The sequence below is a fragment of the Notamacropus eugenii genome, chromosome 5 (genome assembly GCF_028372415.1).
Source record: "Notamacropus eugenii isolate mMacEug1 chromosome 5, mMacEug1.pri_v2, whole genome shotgun sequence".
NCBI lineage: Eukaryota > Metazoa > Chordata > Mammalia > Diprotodontia > Macropodidae > Notamacropus > Notamacropus eugenii.
Genome location: NC_092876.1, coordinates 4,836,854 through 4,858,489, shown reverse-complemented (window position 1 = coordinate 4,858,489; position 21,636 = coordinate 4,836,854). Strand labels below are relative to the sequence as shown.

Here is a 21,636-nt window from a genome sequence, read left to right as displayed (position 1 = left end):
GTGGGCTGGACAGGGAGAGCGGCCTGGGAGAGATGGGGGACAAAAGGAAGTTGGGGAGGGAGTCGATGACTGGGGTGAGGTGGTTCAATGAATGGGGACGAGGAGGGGGAAGGGTCTGACGGAGAGGGGGAGAGAGAGAGCTAGGGAAGGGGATTGTGAAGGCAGCAGACCCCAGGGAGGGGCCAGGGGAAAGGAGCACTTGATGAGAGGAGAGAGAGGACTGAGCGAGCTCTGGATTCGTTGCCAGAGGAGCTGGGTTCCAATCTCGATTCTGCTATCAAAGCCTGGATGACCCAGGGCAAGTCACTTGTCAGGTTTCGGATTTCCCGTTTGTAAAATGAAGGGGTTGACTTCAGGAGATGATCCTTTCTGGGTCTCAAATTTGGTGAAGTTAGGAAGGTGGGAGGGGAAGGAATTAATGAGACATTGCGGATTGATGTCAGAAGGGAGAGATAGGGCTACTGTGGCAAGAGAGAATGGCCAGATGGAAGAGGGGATGAGGGAGGGGGAGGGGGGAAGGGAGAGATAGATGGAGCTGGGGGTGGGGTGGGAAGGAAGGACAAAGGGAGATGGAGAGAAACCACACTGAGAGGGGAGGAAAAAGAGGCAGACCAAGGAGAATGAATTGGAATCGAGGCAGAGAGAGAGAAAGGGAGAGCGGAGTGAGGAGCCATGAGGTAGTGCCAGGACTAGGGGAGAATGAAGGAGAAGGTGGAAGAGAACAGCCTGAGGGCTCAGAGCCACAGGTGGAGAGATGGGAGCAGGAAAGAAGGAATCAAGGATGGAGAGGAACCTTCAGATTAGGGCTGGGAACAGAGGGGGCTGACTGGGGAGTGAGGAAGTCTGAAGGACCCAGGAGGGGAAGGGGGACTAGAGGAACAGGGGAGGAGAAAGGAGCAGAGGTGGGCTGAAGGACCTTGGAACCTGGGAGGGAGAGTGGGGGGAGGGAATAGGTGTCCAGGCTATCAGAGACCAAGAATAAATGAGGGACTGGGTAGGGGACTCCAAGGAAGACATGGGACTAAAAGAGGAGAGAGAGACAGGAGGAGGGAGTGCAGATGATGGTGGAATGAGGCTGGGGGGTCCAAGAATGAGGGACAGAGATGGAAGAAGGAGGAAGAAGGGATTGAGATCAGGGAATTAACTGGAAGGAAAGAGAGGAGAAGGGGAACAAAAGAGGAAGATGAGAGGAGACTGGGGGTTGTCTCATTAGGAGAGAGACTAGTTTAAGAAGAGACTGAAAGAAGATCTCCAGATATTTGGGGGAGGGGGGAGTAGATGTAGGGTGGAGATGCTTATTTCCCCTTCACCATCTGGATTCCAAATAGTTCAAATCTCCAACAATCTCCGAGATTTCATCTCTTTCATCTATTCCATCTATCTTGGAAGGGCTGAGGAGGGGGACCCCAGAGTCAAGAATCAATCCATTGATATCCCCGTGCCCATATCCCATGACCCATTCTCCAGAATCCAGCCTTCCAGGAGCCCCTAGTCTAAAGCATCCATTTCATTTCCTCTCAGCCCAGTCGCCTGGCCCTTCAGACCCTGCTCCCCTTCTCTCAGCTCTGTCCACCATTAGCCATGCCATATCCACTTCAGCACCACAGTAGGTCCACTCACTTCTCCATCCCAGACGCCAGACCTTTATCTCTCTCCCTATCCTCTTCTCCTAATTCTCATCCCCTTTCCCCAACACCTTCTTCCTCTTCCCCTCCTGTTCTTCACCCCTCACTTTCCATTCCCATCCTCTTTCTCTCTTCTCCTTCCCCAACCCACCTCTCCTCTTTTTCATTCTGCCTTCTCCCCATTTGCCCCCATTTCCTCCCCCTCCCCCTCCCCCTCTCACCGGAGGACATGACTTTGTTCAGTCCTGTAGTGTCGGCGTTGGCTGTGTTCCTTCGTTCTGGGGAGAGGGGAGCCAAGGACGCCTGGGTCCTGGGGGTGGTGGTGGTGTCAGCTCTTTCCAGTCCCCCAAGCAGACAGTGGGGAGAATGAGAGTCAGACCCCAGAGGCACTAGGGGCCAATAAGGATGGCGAGGGGAATCAGTGACAGGACAAGGTCCAGCTAGAAGGGGGAGGTCTGGATGCACGGGAAGAGGATGGCGGGGCGGGGGGGGGGGGGGGGGGAGTCCGGCAGGGCAGGGTTGGCTGGGGCCCTGCAGGGAGGCCACCCCCCCAGCTCTGCGGTCTGGTAATGAGCCAGAGTCCTCAGTGCGGACGAGAGGGGGGGAGGGGGGAAAGAGGAGTAAAAGACGCAGAGACAGAGAGAGAGAGAAAGAGAGCCCCAGAAGGAGATATAGGGAGACTCAGAGATGGAGATGGAGGGAAAGAGGGTAGAAACAGAGCCAGAGAGGAAACATACATGAGTAAAGAGAGACGTGGAGACACGAAGATTCCGAAGGAGGCAGGGAGAGAGAGGTACAGAAAGACAGACTACGAGACATCTACAGCGAGACTGACAGAGAGATAAGCATAGAGATTCTCAGAAATCAACACCTCAAAAGAGACAAATGTCAGGAGTGAGGAATCTGGTAGGAAAATAAGGCCGGCCGAAAGGGAGTGTGTGTGGGGGCAGTCCTGACGCCCCCCCTTTCTCTATTTCTCCCCCCGCCCTTCCCCAGGTCCGCCTTCCACGGGTGCCTCCGCCCCCTTTCCCTCCTCCCACCCTCTCAGCTCCGCCTTCGGGGATGCGCAGCCTGCGGGCCGTCCCACCGACCCCCTAGAGCGACCTCATCAGCTCCCCCCTCGATCTGATAAAGGGCGGAGCCAAAAGCATGAGCCCCGCCCTCTAGTGAAAGCCCCGCCCCTCATCGCACCTGGCTCTACCGCCCCTCTCTCTCGCCCCTATCCTCCCAGATCCACCCCGCCCCCGGGGGGCCCTGGCCCCGCCCCCCGTCTGGGCCCCGCCCCCCGGCCCTGGGTGCCCCCGCCCCCTCCAATGCTGAGCTCAGTCTGTGTCTCCTCCTTCCGCGGGCGCACGGCGGCCAAACCGCCGCAGCAGCCGCCGGCGCAGCCTCCTCCTGCTCCTCCTCCTCCTCCGCCTCCGCCTCCTCCTCCCGGCCCCTGTCCCTGTCCCTGTCCCGGTTCCGGCCCCCGTCCCTGTTCCTGTCCGGGCTCCGGCCCCGGGCCCGTTCCCTCCTCCCCCGACGCCGGCCCCGGGCCCGGGTCCGCCTCGGCCCCGGGCCCCGGCCCGGCTCCTCCTGGGTCGCCCGCCGGGGGCGCGCCATGCCCCGGGGGCCCGGCCATGGGGCGACACGGCGGCGGCGACAGCGACAAGATCGTGATCAACGTGGGCGGCGTGCGCCATGAGACGTACCGCTCGACGCTGCGCACCCTACCCGGGACGCGGCTGGCCACCCTCACGGAGCCGGGGGCGGCAGCCAACTTCGACTACGACCCTCGCAGCGACGAGTTCTTCTTCGACCGGCACCCGGGCGTCTTCGCCTACGTGCTCAACTACTACCGTACCGGCAAGCTGCACTGCCCGGCCGACGTGTGCGGACCCCTGTTCGAGGAGGAGCTCGCCTTCTGGGGCATCGACGAGACCGACGTGGAGGCTTGCTGCTGGATGACCTATCGGCAACATCGCGACGCCGAGGAGGCGCTGGACTCCTTCGAGACTCCCGAGCCAGCTGCCGCCGCCGGAGGGCCCGGGGGCCCTGGGGCCGGTCCCGGAGGGCTGGGAGATGACGAGGCGGGTGGCTTGGACGCTGCCGGGGCCGGAGGGGAGCTCAAGAGACTCTGCTTCCAGGATGCGGCCGGCGGGGCCGCCGCTGGGCCCGGGGGGGCCGCGGGGGCGACGTGGTGGCGCCGCTGGCAGCCCAAAGTGTGGGCGCTCTTCGAAGATCCCTACTCGTCCCGGGCGGCCAGGGTAAGGAGGCTCCCTCCCCCTCAACCCTGGGAGATTCCGTGGGGGTTGCCTCTCACCACACCTCATGGAGCTGAGCTTCTCTGATCCTGGGGATGCACCCCCTCCAAAGTTCGCAGACCCGACCCCCAGCCTCCTAGCGAGGGTCCCGCGAACAGAACGTTCCTCCCTCTCCCCCTCAGCCCTAGAGATCCTTCCCTGCCCTAAAGTCCCTGGACAGAGGCAACTCCTAGCCTTGGGAAAGTCCAGCTATAGCCCGCGGCCGCGATCGGCTGCAGCCCAGCCAATCTCCAGCCGCTGGAAACCTCTGTCGGTTCCCAAGCCCCAGAGACTTCAGCTGCGGGACTCCCTTTCTCCACCAAGACCCGCCCCCTCCTGCATCCTGAATCCCTTGCCCCTTTGAAAAACTTTAGATGACTTTTCGCCCCCCTCCCCTCCCCGTCGTCCGGAGAACCCCGGACTGTTCCCTTCCCCGTACTACTGAGATCCCATCCCAAGTCGCATTGGAGGGAGGGAAGGATATGGTAGTCTCTTTGAGAAGGGGATGAGGAAAAGGGAAAAGGGGAGGATAGTCAGGGATTCTCTTGGGGAGATGTCACCCCCTCCAGGACCAGGAGATTCGGAGGGTCAGGAGCCCGGTGACTGCTGTCCGTTCCCCTCCCCCCAAGGGCTGGCTGCGTCCCGGTCCAGGAAAGGACAGGAAGCCACCGCAGTGCCGCATCCCTCTTCCCCCTCCCTCTTTCTCCTCCTCCCCCGGGGGGCTGCGTGGAGGAGGCGGCTTGTATTCCCGGGGAAGTTAGGTCCCAGAGAAACGCTGAGTATGCAGGATTGGGGGAGGGGGGAGGAAGATAAGGGGCACGTGGCTCTTAGATATTCCCCCCCTCCAGTGGCCTCTTTTCGGGAGAACTGTTGGGGGTGGGGCCTCCCCCCGCCTCGACCCTCACCCTCGTTGGGGGTGCGGAACCACTCCTGAGGCTGCCAACTGCGCGGAGTGCCCCTTCCTCTCCTTCTACCCCCGCGGGGTTGGGAAGGAGTTAAGATGGGAGGGGGGAGCGTTCGGAGGCTCCGCAGCTGCGCAGTGCGGCTCCGGGGGGGATGGAGTTAAGGCCAAACTAACGTTGCGGCTGCGCAGTGCGGCGGGAGCTGTCCGCTGTGCTGGCCGCTCCCCGCCCCCACTGCAGTGCCGCAGCCTCCGCCGTGGGGGGGGTGGGGGAGAGGGAGCCCTGAGCATGCGCACTGCGGCGCCCCATCACCCAGCTCACTGCAGAGAAGGCTGGGGGGAAGGGAAAGGGGGGCGGGGTGGGAAAGGAAGCACTACGAGGTAGTGGAGATATGCCCTAGCCCTTTACCCAGATAGAGGAAGGGACTGGCCCAAGGTCACACAACAAGTCAGAGCCTAGGCTCAGACTGATTTTTCCACGCTGCCTACAGAAAGCCAGACAGCACACAGAGCTTGGTCCACAGAACTGAGCCCCCGCAATCCCCAGACCCCTTCTGGTTCAGATGCTAGGAGCCGCTATCCCACCAATTCCATGAACAAGGCATGTGAGGAGGTGGGGGTAAGACAGCAAGGCTGTTCACAGCCTGTAGACCAAGGATCCCTGACCCTCTCCTTGTCCTAAAGCAAACTCTGGGATCTCGCAGCAGCTGGAGGGAGCCACAAATGTGAACTTCTGAGGAGATCCAGGGAACCTGGACCCTTAGATCTCCAGGGGGGCAGAAGGTTGTAGGAGTCTGGAAACTGAGACCCATGAGAGACTGCAGGCTGCACATTTGAGTCTGAGGGGAGGCTGGGCCTGAATGTCCAGGTTCTTGAGGGGAGTTAGAGGGGGGTGTCTTGATATCTAAAGAGCTTGAGGGAGGTCTGGATGGTTGGTTCCCTGAGTGGGAGTTGGCATGAGAGTGGGTGGAGGGGACAGCTCAGGATCCTGGGTCACTCTCTTCTTTTTCCTTCCCCCTCCTGCAGTATGTTGCCTTTGCCTCCCTCTTCTTCATTCTCATCTCCATCACCACCTTCTGCCTGGAGACCCATGAGGGCTTCATTCACATCCACAACAAGACGGTGACCCAGGCATCCTCAGTGCCAGGTGAGCCTCCAGAGAATGTGACCAATGTGGAAGTGGAGACGGAACCCTTCCTGACCTATGTGGAGGGAGTATGCGTGGTGTGGTTCACCTTTGAATTCCTCATGAGAGTCACCTTCTGCCCTGACAAGGTTGAATTCCTTAAGAGTAGCCTGAACATTATTGACTGTGTGGCCATCCTCCCCTTCTACCTGGAGGTAGGCTTGTCAGGGCTGAGCTCCAAGGCCGCCAAGGATGTACTGGGCTTCCTGCGGGTGGTGCGCTTTGTGCGGATTCTCCGAATCTTCAAGCTGACTCGACACTTTGTGGGGCTTCGAGTGCTGGGACATACACTTCGAGCCAGCACCAATGAATTCCTCCTGCTCATCATCTTCTTGGCTTTGGGAGTACTCATCTTTGCCACCATGATCTACTACGCAGAGCGAATTGGGGCCGACCCGGATGACATCCTGGGTTCCAATCACACATACTTCAAAAACATCCCCATTGGCTTCTGGTGGGCCGTGGTTACCATGACAACCCTGGGGTACGGAGACATGTACCCCAAGACTTGGTCAGGGATGCTGGTGGGGGCACTGTGTGCCCTGGCGGGGGTGCTTACCATCGCCATGCCTGTTCCTGTCATTGTCAACAATTTCGGCATGTATTACTCACTGGCTATGGCCAAGCAGAAGCTGCCGAAGAAAAAAAATAAGCATATTCCCCGCCCCCCCCAGCCAGGCTCACCCAATTATTGCAAGCCTGAGCCCCCTCCCCCTCCACCCCCAGCCCCCGGGCTCCCCCACCATCACAGCGGCCTCAGTCCTCCCCCACCGGGATCCTACCCAACGGGCCTGCCTGGGCCCCATGGCCATGTGCATCCAGGGCTCTTGAGGGGTGGGGCAGGGGGGCTCGCAGGAATGGGCCTGCCCCCTCTGCCTGCCCCTGGAGAGCCTTGTCCGCTGGCTCAGGAGGAGGTGATCGACATCAACAGGGCAGGTGAGGAAGGGGGTGACTAGAGGCTGAGGGGAGGAGGGAGAGGGGAGGAAATAGACAGAAAAGAGTGAGGGAGGGGAGAGGGCCATGGCAAGAAAAAGAAAAAAGGAGTCATGGAAGGGTGGGCACTGAGATTGATAGAGGGCACCAGAGATGGAGGGAGACAGAAGGATGGTCACAGAGATGGAGGGAGATGGAGGGGTGGTCATTGAGAGAAAAGGCACAAAGGGGTCATCCCAGAGACAGAGACACAGAGATGGAGGGAGATACAGGCTTGGTCACAGAGACTCAGAGAGGGAGGGAGACAAAGGGGTGGTTACTATATGATAGACCCCCACAAAGATAGAAGCAGAGGGATGAGTACTATGACCATCACAGAGGAGAGACACAGGAGGATGGTCAGAGACAGGGACTGTCACAGAGACAGACATAGAAATGATTAGCGACAGAGTAGCACAAAGAGACAGGGAAATAGTTTGTTCAAAAAGAGGCAGAGGCTGTCACAGAGATAGAGATGCAGAGGGATGGTCGGAGACAAGGACTGATGGAAAGAAAGAAGGGTGGTCAGAGGAGAGAGACACTGAGAGGTAATCAGAGACAAATTACCATCACAGAGAAGAGAGATGCTGAGAAGCAGAATATTACAGAGATGGAGAAACAGAAATGCAACAGGTTGTATCCACCCCAGCAAGCACTTATGAAGCATCTTTGGTTGCAAAGCATTCTTCAAGTTGCTGGGGACACATGGACAAAAGTGAACTAATTCCTGCCTTCAGAGAGTTTACATCTGGGGAAGGTGGGTAGGAAACAGCTCATCCCCAGATAGGGATATACATGATCATTTGAAGAGAAAGGAAAGAGAGCAGGTTGAGGAGGTTTCGTTTCCCAGTTGGTAAACTGAGTCTTGAGGGAATCTAGGGATTCTGAGAGGTGGGAGAAAAGGGGATGTGCACAGAAACAGAACTACCCCTGGCATGGCTACGGAGACAGTCAGAGACAGGAGTCATAGGGACAGCAGGGAAAGCTACTGAGATACAGAGAAATTGTCCCTAGTAATAGAGACACACAGAGATGGTCAGGGAAGAGAGACACCCACACACATTCTGAGAGACATATTGTCACTGAGAGATAGGAAAAGGCATACAGATTGTCAGTGAGCCAAGACAGTGAGACATTGAAAGATGGTCGTGGAGACAAAGAGGTGATCTACCACCAAGGCAGAGAAACAGGCCAGAAAAAGAAATGGTCATGGTGACTTCAGCGATGGTTATGAGGACAGACACCAAGAAAGAGAAGCAGGCATTAAGACAGAGGCACAGGTTCTGGAGAAGGTGGCAAGGAAGGAGACACAGGGATGGTGACTGACAAAAGGCAGGGGTAGTCATGAGAATGATCATGGATAAAGGGACAAACTGTCAGCTTCAGAGAAAGAAGAGATGAGGGCAGCAAGAAAGAGAGGGAGAGGCACCGTGGCAGGGGTCTCTGGGAGGTCTTGGCTTCTGTGGAGACCAGAAAGGAGAAGGAAGGAGGCTAGGTAGTCTAATCAGAGCAATGAAAATGAGGGGGCCTCCATCCTTTCCCCTCCTCTGCTTAAAGTAGGGCAGTCGTGGTGGTTGGGGGTGGGGGGAGAGAAAAGACTGAACAGCCCAGTCCCTGCTCCCTTAGCAGCTGACCCACATTCACACCAATTAAAAATAACTCGAGTCCCCCTCCCTGTTCCCCTCCCCCAAACCCTTACCTCTTTCTTCAGGTCTGTACACCTTCATTGCCCTTCCTGTCTTCATGATTCTCCCCCTCCCAATCCCTATTATGCCTGATCATCTTATTAGCTGTGTCCTTCCCCATCACCTCCGCTGCCCCCATCTGCACTCCCTCCCCCATCACCTCCCCTGCCCCCATCTGCACTCCCTCCCCCATCACCTCCCCTGCCCCCATCTGCACTCCCTCCCCCATAACACCCCCCCACCTCCATCTGCACTCCCTCATACCTAGAGGATTGCCAAATGTTCCTGTTGGGAGGCACATTCGAGGCCATCTGGCCCAATGCATACCTGGGCCCAAATCCTTGCAATACCATGGTCAGGAGGGGCTTGCCTGCCCTTGGCAAGAGGAGCTCCAGTGAATGTGAAGCTAGTGCTCTGGTCAGCCCAGGCTACTTTGTGGCGGGTCCAAGTGGCCACTCAGGACATTTTCCTTCTATCAAGACTTAATAGGCTTCTTTGCCCCCACTTACTCCTGTCTATCCTTTGGGACCAAACAGCCCAAGTCAACTCTGTTTTCCACAAGACAGCCCTTCAAATATATGAAGGCAGCTGACATGTCTGTCTCCCCTCTCCATCAGCCCTTCCCCCAGCCTTCTCTTTTTCAAGCTAAACGGTCCTGGTTCTTTCCATTGATTCTCCTAGGGATAGCATAGACTTACCGACCTCCTTCTCCATTCCTGGGGCTCTCTGCGCACCTTTCAACTTATCTAAGTCCTTCTCCAAAGGTGGCAACCCAAACTGATCATAAAGGTGGAGAATAGCCAGACTGGCATCTGGTGCCCAGCTCCTATCCCCAAGAACCATTCACACTCTGGACAGTCATACTGCCTCATTGACTCATATTTTCCTTTTAGCCCACCGGAAGCAAATTTATCCCTGGGAGGGAAGTGTTACTATGGTCCCCATTTTACAGGTGATAAAACTGAGGCAGAGGTGAAGGGACTTGCCCAAGGTCACAAAGCTAGGAAGTGTCTGAGGTTGAATTTGAACTCAGGTCTTTTCTGACTCCAGGGCCAGTACTGTGTGCACTCTGGTGCCCCTAGCTGAACTAGGATCCCCCTTTTTTATTCATATGAGCTTCCCTGCAGCCATAACTCCCCACTTTTAGCTTGGAGACTTGACCTTTTGAAATGTTAACAGTTTCTAATTCTCCCTATTGAATTTCCTTCTCAGCCCAATGCTTCAGCCTAGTTATTTTCAAATTCTGGTCTCAAAACCCCTTTACATTCTTAGAAATTATTGAAGACACCCCCCTACTCCATCCTTGATCATTTTGTTTACGTGGGTTATATCTATCTATGTTTACCACAGTTTGGTAGAAATGTAAAAGTCTTGGTGCAATTGTGAAAATAGCTTGGACCTCTCAGACTCAAGAACTTAGCCTTAGCCTTCTAGTGGAGTCTTGGATCCTGTCTCTTTCATCTGCAAATTCAGTGAGCTTGCCTTCATCTCAGTCACTGATGGAAGATACCTTGGGCACTCCACTGGACACTGCCTGCCTCAGTGACAGTGAACCATTCATGGCTGACTGCTACCCAGGTCTGGCCAGCTAACCAGTCCCACGTCTATGTTTAACTCGAAATTCTATCTTTTCCACAGCAGTATTAAGACTTTGTCAAGTGTTTTGCTCAAATCTAGGTAAACGGCACCTCCTGCATTCACCTGATCTGCTAGTCTTGTAACTTGTCAAAACAGGAAATAACGTTCTTCTAGCCTGACCTGTGATTCTGACAGCAGCCAGGCTGGCTCCTCCCTTACTCCATCCCTCCTCTTAGCAGCCTCACACCCGATCCCTACTCACACCCTCACAAAATTGCCACACCTCTTAAAGTAGCCCAGGCTACTTTTGGACAGTTCCGGATCCCTCCAGCCTAAACGGACCTCTTTGGTGCTGCCTTCTCTGGTCCTGGTCCTGCCAAATGGAACCCCCCTTCCACAGGGCGGCCTTTGTGTTGCCAAGAGAGAAGCTCTCATGGCACCGAATCTCAGACTTTGAGAGTTAGAAGGGATCTCAGTGACTTTGAGCCCACCACCCATCTGACAGTTCCAGAGAGCCACACAGGAAGTGTGTCACCTCTGGTGAAATTTGAACTTGGGTCATTCGGCTCCAGAGCTGGTGCTCTTCCCCCTTTCAGCTGCTACTCCTGCCGTTGCCTGTCAAAGGAGAAGTCTAACCAATTCCACCTGGGCTGATGACTCATAGTGAGACCTGGACAAAGCCCTTCACTGCAGGCCTGGTTCCAGGTCCCTTTGAGGTCCCTACCCCCTCCAGATCTACGGTACCGAGGTCCTACACCCTCTTTTCTGGGTCCATCCCTTAGATTCTTGAAGATAAGAATCTAAATTTCCTCAGCCCTCTCTTCACCAGGCTAGACTTGCCCAGTTCCTACAACAGAATCTCTTCATGTTGTAAGCTAGAGGCCCTTCACCATCCTGGTGATGACACTGGGGATGCCTTTGCCACCTGGCTGTGCCTTGTACATATCCAGTCCTGCCACCCTACCTCCATCCCTCTCCACTCACTATGCCCTATGCCCCTTCATGCCTCATTCCCACCATCACAACCTCCCTCCCTTAGACTTCCTTCTACCTTCCCACCCTCTCATACCCTATCGCCTCACACATCACACCCCCTCTTAATACTCACACCCAACCCCCTTCAGACCTTTCCCTGCCCTTCTTCCCCTTCTCCTGGCTTCCAGAGCCATCTCTTCCCTTAAAGTCCTGCTGTTTTGATCTCTGTCTTTATCTTTCCCTCTAGCATGATCTGTGATTCTGACAGCAGCCTCCCTTCTCTCTCTCTCTGTCTCTCTCCTCCCCTTTCCCCTTCTCCGCCCCCCCCCCCCCACTCACTGAATGACTTTGGCCAAGTCACTTTACATCTCTGGGCCTCCGTTTTATCATTTGAAGGAAGGTTGTATTATTCTGTGATTCCTACCTACTCTTGCTCGTAGACATAGAGCCTGCAGATCCATTGAGTACACTCACGCCATTTTACAGATGAGGAAACTGAGGCCTGGGGAGTTACAGTCACTGGTCCCAGGTCACCCAGGTCCTCTGACCCCATCTGCCTCTTCCTCTCAAGTTTCTTCTTCCACAAAACCCAGGACTCAGACCAGGTAACCTCTGAAGTTCCTTGCTGCTCGATGCTCAAGGATTCTATTAATTCTGTCTCTTTCTTCCTTTCATCTCTCTGTCTGCTCTGTCCACCCTCCCCACCTTTCCTCTGGGGAACCAGACCCCCGCCCCAATGGGGACCCGGCAGCTGCTGCCCTAGCTCATGAGGACTGCCCTGCAATTGACCAGGCAGCCCTGTCCCCAGAAGACAAGAGTCCCATCACCCCCGGGAGCAGGGGCCGCTATGGACGAGACCGGGCGTGCTTTTTGCTGGCTGACTACACAGCTTCCCCAGATGGCTCCATCCGAAAAGGTGAGACCCCTCCCCCTGCCTAGGACCCCTTTCCCCATCCCAAGGTGTCCCTAGCCCCCAACAGGTCCCCAGGGGAGGGGGTAGAGATTGGGGACAAGGAAGAAACTTTGCTGCAGGGGTGTTCAAGCCGCCATCCTTCCCCCCCGCCCACCCCAGTGGGGCCCCGCTCCTGCTGCCACCTTCTGGTATCCCTGCCCCCTCTTCCCCTCCCAGGCCGCCTCACCACTCCCCCCTCATCAATTGTTTTGTTCCATCTCCATCCCCTCCCCCCTTGACTCCCTGGCCCCTTTCCGCTACTTCCCCCCAAAAACTCAGCCACCAGTGCCCCCCCGCCGCCCCCCCCGGACTGGCGGAAGCCTGGCCCACCCGGCTTTCTAGCCGACCTCAACGCCAACGCTGCGGCCTGGATCCCCCCCTAGCTGGACGCTCCCCCAGCCCCCCGGTAAGTGATCCCTGGCTGGCTGTCAGGGCTCCTCTCTCACCCCTGGGACCAGCTTCTCCCTAACTAACACCCAACGTCTCCTGACTGACCAGCTGCCAGGCCTTTGGCCATCACCTGCTTCTGTCACCTAATTCATGCCCTGGGCCTTCACCACAGGCCCAGTCACACAACTCATCCCCTAGACTCACAGAGCCCAGAACTAACGAGTCCCACCTCCACTAGCTGCACCCCAAGGACCTACCAACTGACTGCACTGTCCTCCAGCCTTTCCTGCTAACCACTCCCCCAGAGTCCTTCTCTTTCCCTCCCTCCATGGAGTGATCCCCCCATTGAGTCCTCAGCCTCCTGATGCCATCTTCCTGACTTCCTCTTCATGTCCATCTCCATCCCTGCCCTTCACACCCCTCCCTGCCTCCCTTTACCTTCTTCCCGAAAATCCTGACCCTGCTCTCTTTCCTTTGTGTGGCCTCTGGCTCACCCTCCAGGGAGGGGGGTGGGATGCAGAAAGTTGGGGTGGGGTCTGGGTGGGGCTTGGGTAGGGGGAGGTCTTCAGGGGCTCACCTTCCCTTCCTTCTGATGCCAAGATCCATTCACTGAGCACAAATATTGGCCGGAGCAGATGGGGCCCACTGGATCCTCTGCCTAGTTCCTCCCTGTCCCTTCCTCCCCATGTTTGACCAGCCCTGTGCCTCCCAACCTCAGTCCTTGTCTATCTCCCTTCCCCCTCTCCCCACTACCTCCCCCAGTTGCCCCAGATGCTCCCCCTATATTTGGTGTCTCTGGCCACCCCCATTTTGCTGCTGTTCCTCTACTCCCCGGAAACCACCACAGAGGAGGAGGATGGAGCCCCAGGGGTTTCTCCCCCACCCCCAACAGCAAGGCAGTGTTGGGGGGCCCCCCTCCACCCCCCTGTGACTCTGTGTTTCTGTCCCCAGCTCTTGTCACCGCCTGAGACCTCTCGAGATTCGTGGGCCCCCCCCTGCCCCTCTCCCCCAGGTCAGCAGCTGGGATTGGCTGGGAGGGGGCCCCCACTGTAACACAGCCTTAGAGCCTTCTAGACAACCCTCCTACTGCTAAGAAAATTCCAGGTACCCCTTGAGCACTCTCAGGTTACACCCTTTAGAGGCCATAACAGTCTTAGAACCTTCAAAATATCCTCCGCAAATGCCCTTAGAAACTCCCAAAACTCCAGGCCCCCAAGATGCTCTCAGACTCTCCAAGTGCCATCCTTAGAAGTGCCCTCCACCTAGGTTCTTGGTCACAGCTCTAGAGCCAAAAGGACCTCAGGCAGTAAATGAGGGACAGGTCCCGCAAATAGCCGATCCTAGTGGGAAGTCGGTCCCCTGCTGCCCTGACTTAGGGTTCGAGGAGTTCTCAGAGCCTTCAAACATTCTGCTGAGATGCCTCATGTTACTGTGGGCTCCTGGGAGCCTGCCACCTTTGGCCCCCTTTCCATCCATTTCCTGGCCATCACCTTCTGCTGCGCCCAGGACCTTGCCGGCCCTTCCTTGATCTTCAGGCCCCAACTCCTTTGACAGCTTAGCTGGCCTTCCCTAGGGGATGTTTCCCCTATCCCTCGCCATGACTTCCTGCCTCCATGCCCTCTCCACCCCTCAGTCCTCCAGCATGTGTCCTGACCCAAGGGGAGGGAGAGACTGCCCCACTTGCCCACACCTGCAGCTTCATTCCCATGTCACCTCATCATTCACCTTCTGCCCCCTCCCCCCATCTTAGGCAATGGAACCTGGGATAGGGAATAGGCAGGGAGAGGGTTGGAGGGGGGAGTGGGGGGGCCACGAGCTCCAGTTTGCCTCCTAACCCTGCATCTCTTCCCCCACCCCAATGTCTCTGTCCCCCCTTTCTGGCATTGACCGTTTCTCTCTCTTTCTCTCTCCTCCCCTCCTTGTCTCTCTCTCTCTCTCTCTCTCTCTCTCTCTCTCTCTCTCTCTCTCTCTCTCTCAATCTCTGTCTCTCTCTCTGTCTCTCCTCCCCTCCTTCTCTCTCTGTCTCTTTTCTCCTTTATTTTGTCCTGCTTCTCATCTCTTGGGACTCTCTGTCTATCTCTCTGTCTCTGTCTCTTGGCCTCCATCTCTCTTTATTCATGTCTGAATGTCCATATATCTCCATTTCTGCGTCTGTCTCTTCGTCTCTCCATCTGTTCTCATCCATCTCTTGAACCCCATCTCTCTCTCTCTCTGTGTGTGTCTATTTTGTCTCTTTCTTTGGCTTTGTCTCTTGGTCCTGATATATCTGGGCCCCTGGTCATTTCTTGGTCCGTGCCCCTCCCCCATTTCCCTCTTCCTTTGTCTGATTCCTCCGTTCTCCCCCCCAGGTTATGAGAAGTCCCGCAGTTTGAGCAGCATCGCGGGGCTCAGTGGGGTGTCCCTGCGTCTTGCCCCCCTTGCCACTCCCCCTGGCTCCCCAAGGGCTGCCCGCCGTGCCCCTCCTGCCCTGCCCTCCATTCTTTAACCCCCCCCTTTCCCCTCTTTGGGGGGACTCAGGGGTGGTGGGGGATGGTTCCAGGTGTAGGGGTGGGGGTGGTATTTTTTAAGGGGTCACAAACAATATGCAATTGATATGACCGCCAGCAAACCCCCAGACCCTCTCCCCACTTCCTCTAGGCCCCCAAGAAGGAGGGGGCAGAGCCTCAGTACCCCCCAAAGCCTTCTCAGGTCTCCATGAGCCATATCGCCCCCTCCCAAATCCACACGCTCATTGACATGTGTAAATAAGTGAGAACTGCACTGGTTAACTTTGGGACTTTTGGCTGCCCCACATTTTCAGAGGCAGCCTCTGCCCTCTTCCATCTTTGTGCATGTCTCCCCTAGAAACCCAGTTCTCTGCAAGTGCAATAAGCTGCCTCTGGCCGCATGCTATGTCCCACCTGAGACCACCTGGGCAACAGGGAGTGGGGGGGCTTCATCCATCCCTGGGCCTTCCTTGGCCACCTTATCCCCAGCCTGGAGTAGAAGGAGCTGTGGCTTTTATTGCAAATCAAAGACAGAAGGTCTCTGGGGGAGGGGGCGGGGTGCCAAGACCCTGAGAGGGATTGGAAATGGGTCTGGGGAAACGCGGGGGTTTTACCTTTTAAAGGTAGTCTTAGTGGCTGTTGGGGTGAAATGTGGCATGTGTCCATGCTGCTAGCCCATGGTGATGAGCCATGCACAGGGTGTGGTGGAATAGTGCTGGATAGATGTGTGTGTGAGTGTGTGTGTGAGTGCATGCCTGTGTATGTGGATCATGATAGTAGGCATGAGACTTTCCAGGACTGGATCACTCCATCTCCCTGACCCACCTCCCTCTGGAAGGGGATTGGCTGCCCCTCCCCTCCCCGCCAGCGTCTTGCTGTTCTCAATCGCTGCCCCACCCCCCACATTCTAACTCTGGAGTTGCTAAACTGAATTCGTGGACTGGGGCAACTCCCCCCCATATGTACTCCCATGCCCAAGCTTGGGGAGTGTCTCCCTGGGCCCTCTAGTCTTTCTCATCTAGTCTCCTCACCTGGAGCAGATTGTGAGGATTGGGTCTGCATGTGCATGAGCTCCCATGAAATCCTCTGTTCTGTGTCTTCTCCACCCTCTGAAACCCCACATCGCAGTGGGGGCAGGGGAATGGAACTTGTGGGATACAAGGCCCTGCCTGAGACCAGACTCCTCAGCTGCTTCATCAGAGACCCCCAGGTACTCCAGGCCATCATCATCACATTCCATGCTCACTACTAAATTTCACAGTGTGCATCATACTCTCCTCCTAGCCCGTGGTCTCACACACGCACACAGACACGCACACAGACACACACACACACATGCGCACACACACACACATGTTGGGTGCCTGATGGTCTTTTCCTAGAGCCCTTCCTCCACTTCCATCCTCCAGGAGTTTGGGCTATCACTGGTGGCAGAGTTTCTCCCTTCATAATCTCATGACCCCCAATCCTTCATGTGCCCGCCCACCTCCCCAGCCAGCCTGGCCACAGTATCTCAGAGATAGCTGCGCTCAAACACTATTTTGCACATTGGGATTTCCAGGTCTTGCCAGAAATCTTCTGGGTTCTCTGATCTCCTCTTGGACAATTTATCTCCCTCAAGTTCTCCCAGGACACCCTCGCCTCACCCCCAGCCCAGCATTGCATTGTCTGGCCATGGTCTTAGTGCTAACTGTGCTCACAAATGGTCCCAGACCTCCCATCACTAGCCTTCCAACTCATCACCACCACCACCACGCAGACATCATATATCACCCTCCACCCTCAAAGGGTTGTGGAATGCATAGTACCACCTCCCTGGCGACCCAGGACAAAGTGCAGTTCCCTAAGTCACTAAGTTGATGAGCCAATTGCTCTCCCTGCCCCCCAATCCCTGCACGGACATAAGCATCTTCCCCAAGCCCAGGACTGGCCTATACCCCTCTTCTATTGCTCCTAGACCCGCAGAATTTGCCCCGTACTCCTCTTTCCTCTGGAGGAGGGGCAGGGAGTTCCTCCTTATGCAATGTTTCCTATGCAAGGGGCTCCTGGGACATCCCCACTCTCCTCTGCTCCTCTGTCCTTGCTACCAAGCCTGGAGGATCAGGGTTGGGGGCAACAAGCCAGGATTCTCTGATGATTAATGTTGCCATGGATGCCAAATCCCTGGCTGGGCACCAAGATGGATCTGGAAGTGGCTGGGAGGAGGGGTTGCCTGGGTCCCGGGTGGGGAAGGAAGAGAAGTAGGGACAATCGTGCCAAAGGGTTAAACATTCTCCAGCACCACCCCCACACACATACACATACACACCCTCCCTCTCCCAGGTTTTGAGACACGGAGAGTTTGGAGGTCCCATCCCCACCCCCAACAAAGCTTTCAGTTAGCTTTTTACAAAAATAAACTTCGATACAACTTTATTTGGGGAGTGTGGGATTTGGGGAAGGAGGACTTCCCCTCCCCCTAAATGCTCCCAGGTCTCCCTCTGGCCGCCACGCACACGCAACTACACGCATGATCTGCATGTCTGCGGATGCCTCCCCCTCCCCACGCATGACAAGGGGCAGGGGGTACGGTTAGGAGGGGAATCCCTTTCGTGCCCCCCTTTTTTGCTAGGGGAGAGAAGAGTAGGGGTGGGTCCATGTGCCACTGACCCCCATCTGAGAGCTCCTGGGGATTGGAGGGGTGGGGGCAGGTCACGGGGAGGGGGTCCTGTGCCCCCACTCCACCCCACACATATAGCAATAAAGATTCCCCCCAACCCGGTCCCAGGGAGTCCCACAGAAAGAGGGGGAGGGTGTGCGGGGGTGGGTTGGAGGCTCTCAGGGATGGAGGCGGATCTGAATCGGCTGGGGGGGAAGGTCTGCAAACTTCCAACTCTGGTGCTAATGGGGGTGTCTCCCCCCCACCCCCAGGACAGGGGAAGGGGGGAGCCCTGCCCTCCCCCACGTCTCCCCCACTCCCCGCCCAGGGGTGCATGACCCGCGAACCAGCAGAGCCGCCCGCTGCAGACGCCGCATGTCACTCCCTCCCCCAAACAAATAAAACAATCCCTTTTCATTTACGTGGCCCCTACTCCCCTTACTGGGAGGGAAGGACGTTCTTTATGTGGCAGGGGCAGAGGGTGGCGTGCGAGGGGAGTAACAGTAGTGAGATATCTGGGTTCCTGATGAATGGGGGCACTGGCCCCCACATTGCAAGGGCAGGCCGTGGCCCTGTCTCACACAGCTGATGGTGGTCTGTTATGAGTTGTTGCCGACAAGACACATTGGACTCCCCAGCTCTTCCTCTCACCCCTCTTGACATCTGGATTCTGTTGGGTACAAGGGACTGGTCTACCAGGGTGTGCGTTTTTACGAGGGAAGCAGGACCCTGTGCTAGAGTGAGAGACTGACTGACTCGTCAGCTGGGGTTTGGGGGTGAGGCAGACACTCTCTCGATCTCAATCACACACATCCTAAGACTTCAGCCCCCTCCCCACCTCTTCATTTTCCAGAAGAAATGAGCCCTGAGTGGTGGGGCATGGCTTTCATCATTGCGGTGACTTCAAAGCCAGCTTTAGTTCTACAGTTTCTCCAGGTTTGGAAAACATTCTTTGGGGCCACTGGTTGGCTGGATCCTTAATGAGCAGGGCCTTCCCCCTTCACCCAATCCCTAACCTCTGATGCCAGGCTTACAGATACTGGGGCACCTGGAAAGTGTGACCCTCCCACTCCATTCTCGGTGGTTCCACACTAACAACAACATGACTGGATCTGATGGCAGAGGACCTCAGCTCGAATCTCACCAGACTCAGAGATTTTCCTTGATCCTCAGCAGGGTCCTGTCCTCCTACATTAGGGCACATGGTGCCCAGGGCTGCAAAATCAGGTGGCAGCTCCCCATTCAATGGGGCCGCAGGGGTTAGCCCCTAATTATGAACCTTGATGGCCTCATCACCACTTTCCAGACCTAGTGGATTCCCCATGGCCCATCCCTAACTCTCAGAGGCTGCTTAGTGGGTAGGAGGCAGTAGAATCTGAGGCTGATTGCACTACCCCCGGCACCCCAAGAAGGCAGTACTCAGGGGCCAGGTGAGGCTTTGAAATTTATTTCCATTGGAGTGGGAAGGGCAGGGGGTGGGGAGAACAGAACACGTGCTACTGTTATCCCTGACCCTGAGAGGTCAACCTAAATCACACAGAAGCCATCAGAGCATTGGGTGGGGAAGTGGGAAGGAGAGGCTGATGAAGGGAAAAGGAGATGAGAGAGACAAATGGAGTAAGAAAGAGGTGAGAGGAAGAGAATGGAGAGTGGGGAAAGGAGGCAAAAGAGAATGAGACTGGATGGGTAGAGGGGAGATGACTGGAAAGAGGGGGATGACATGAAGAGGGGAGAGGGGAATGGGCAAGGAGGAGAGGAGAGGAGAAAAAGGAGGTGGGAGATGATAGATGAGTATGGAAAAGAGGGAGAGGAGGGAAAGGGAGATGGAAGAGAGGGAAATGAGAGGAGAGGGGAGGGGAATAGGCAAGGACAAGAGGAGCGTAAGGGTGATGAGATGATGAGCTGAGATGAGAAAGATCAATCCATAAACATTTATTAAGCATCCATGTACCAGGCACTGTGCTAAGGGCTGATGATACAAAGGGAGGCAAAATGAGGAGGGAGGCAAGATGAAGAGGAGAGATGAAATGACAGTGGAGGTGAGAATATGGAGGTGAGGTGAGGATGGAAGAGAGGCAGATGAAAATGATGAAAGGAGAAGGGGAAAGAGAGGACAGGAGGGAGACCCAAATGAGGAGAGAAGGCAAGGAGAAAGGGAGAGGGGGCTGAAAGAGAGGAGGAGAGGAAGGTGAGGAAAAGAGAGGGTTGGGGTGGGAAGAAAGAAGACAGAAATGCGGGGATGGAGAGCCAAAATGGGAGGGGGAAAGCTGGGGCCTCTTCCCCTTTGCTGTTGTACAAAGACCTGGGAGCTGGGAGGAAGGCAGGCCTGAGCCTATCCCCAAGCCTGACCCCAGCTAGGTACCAGATCCACTACTTGATTTGGGGCTCAGGGGGCTTTGATGGCTTAAAGTGCCTGGTTAGGCACTGGGGTCTCCAAAGTGCAAGAAGGCAGGAGGGGAAGGGAACAGGGAGCAGAGGTTCAACAAGGGGGTCACTGTGGCTGGGACTGGGGAGGGACATCAGGTTCAGGAGGTGGGGGCCCAGCCTCTCCTGCTTCTTCTCCTTCCTCCTCGTCGGAGCCCACCCCCTCCTCCAGGCGGAAGACCTGACGAACTGTCCTGGTAGTGAAGGTGAGGGGCCCTCGCCTGGACGGAGAGAGGGAGACAAAAGGTGGAGTTTGGCCCCCTCCCCTCTCCCAGCTCCAACCCCGTCTGCCCAGGGGGCCCTCCAGGCCTCACCGGAGACGGTTCCTAAGCGTGGTGACCTCCCGGTTCATGGATTCCGCCGACTCAGTGACGTCATCCAGCTCTCGCTGCAGCCGCCGGCGTCCAGCTTGGGCCCTGGAGGCCTCTTCCTCAGCCTCCTCCAGCTGCCGCTTCAGCTGCTTCAGTCTCAGGTTTCCCTTCTCCAGCTGCCGGGGAGGAAGGAAGGCCAAGCAGGTCGGTTCGGTCCTTCCCACTTCTTTCTCCACTGCCACCATGTCCCCCTTCTCTCTCAGGGGTCCCATCTCTGTCTCCTCTGTCGGCTCTACCTGTGTCCACCCTGGCCTCTCTTCCCCATCTCTGGGTTGCCTCGTTTGCCTGCGAAGCCCTTCCACGCCCAGCTTCCCACTGCCGCCGCCGGTCCTCTGCTTTCCCCTTGGGCCTCAGCTTCAGAGAATACCAGCCCAAGCACCTGACTTCCCAGGAAGGGCAGCTGAGGTCCCTGTGCGGGCTGGCTCCTCACCTGGTCTCGGAGATGGTCAGACGCTCTCCTCTCCTCATCAACCTGGAGGACAACCTCTTTTAGGCGCTTCTCTGCTCTTCGGACAAGCTTCCCGGAGAGAATGCGCTCCCTGGAGTAGGGAGATGGGGTTTCCCCTTCAGAGGCGATGGTAGCCCCCCACTTTTTTACACCATCCCCCCAAGTTACTACCCATCCGCTCCCTCACCAGCGCAGTTTCTCATTCATTTCTCTCTCCCCCACCCACCCGCCTTCCCCCTTAACTGGGACAACGCTGTCCAGGCTAGACTGTACCCAGAGATGCTCCCCACAGTGCCAGCTCCTCGCTGGGGCCCCACCTGCTCTCCTGCTCCAGCTGCTCCTCAGCTTGGGCCAGCCTGGACTCCAGGGCAGCGATAAGCATCTTGTGGCGGGCCCTGACCCCGGCATCCTCCTCTCCCAGGCGGCCCCGCAGTTCCTGCAGTTGACGCTCCAGCTGCTGCCTCCCGCTCTCTGCCTTGGCTGAGAAACTCCGCTCAGCCGATAGTTCCGTGGTCAAAGTCTCCACCTGGCCACAGGAAGGGGGAGGGTGGCTGTTAAAGGCTAGGGGGAAGGGCCTCCAGAGGGAGGAGGCTGGAGCAGGGGGGGAGGCAGAGCCCTGGGGGAGGTGGGGACCCCAGGGAAGAGAGGCGCAGGAGCATGGGGGAGAGGCAGGTACTGTGAGCACATGGGGGTGGGGGCGGGGAGAAAGGCGACAGAAGTATG

General features: G+C 56.7%; 2 protein-coding genes across 10 annotated transcripts in view; one reads left to right on the top strand and one right to left on the bottom strand.

Moving 5' to 3' along the window:
• The first annotated feature begins 2,928 nt into the window (after positions 1–2,928).
• Positions 2,929–16,366, top strand: KCNC3 (potassium voltage-gated channel subfamily C member 3). 2 transcript variants are annotated; one of them, XM_072615963.1, is made up of 4 exons: positions 2,929–3,871; positions 5,835–6,930; positions 11,929–12,120; positions 14,895–16,366. In XM_072615963.1, exons 1-4 carry the CDS (start codon positions 2,939–2,941, stop codon positions 15,029–15,031), a joined length of 2,358 nt encoding a protein of 785 aa, XP_072472064.1. In that variant the 5' UTR covers positions 2,929–2,938; the 3' UTR covers positions 15,032–16,366. The 2 variants fall into 2 exon arrangements, with proteins under 2 accessions (XP_072472064.1, XP_072472065.1); XM_072615964.1 differs by lacking the exon at positions 14,895–16,366 and adding an exon at positions 12,436–12,539.
• A 2,735-nt stretch (positions 16,367–19,101) lies between these two features.
• MYH14 (myosin heavy chain 14) overlaps positions 19,102–21,636 on the bottom strand; it is a 39,053-nt gene continuing 36,518 nt past the window's right edge. For all 8 annotated transcript variants that reach the window (XM_072615895.1, XM_072615892.1, XM_072615897.1 and 5 more), the window contains 4 exons: positions 21,231–21,439; positions 20,896–21,004; positions 20,409–20,581; positions 19,102–20,315 (listed from right to left, as the gene is read on the bottom strand). In XM_072615895.1, the coding sequence (XP_072471996.1) occupies positions 20,162–20,315; positions 20,409–20,581; positions 20,896–21,004; positions 21,231–21,439 (645 nt within the window). In that variant the 3' untranslated portion in view covers positions 19,102–20,161. The remainder of the gene's footprint in view (positions 20,316–20,408; positions 20,582–20,895; positions 21,005–21,230; positions 21,440–21,636) is intronic.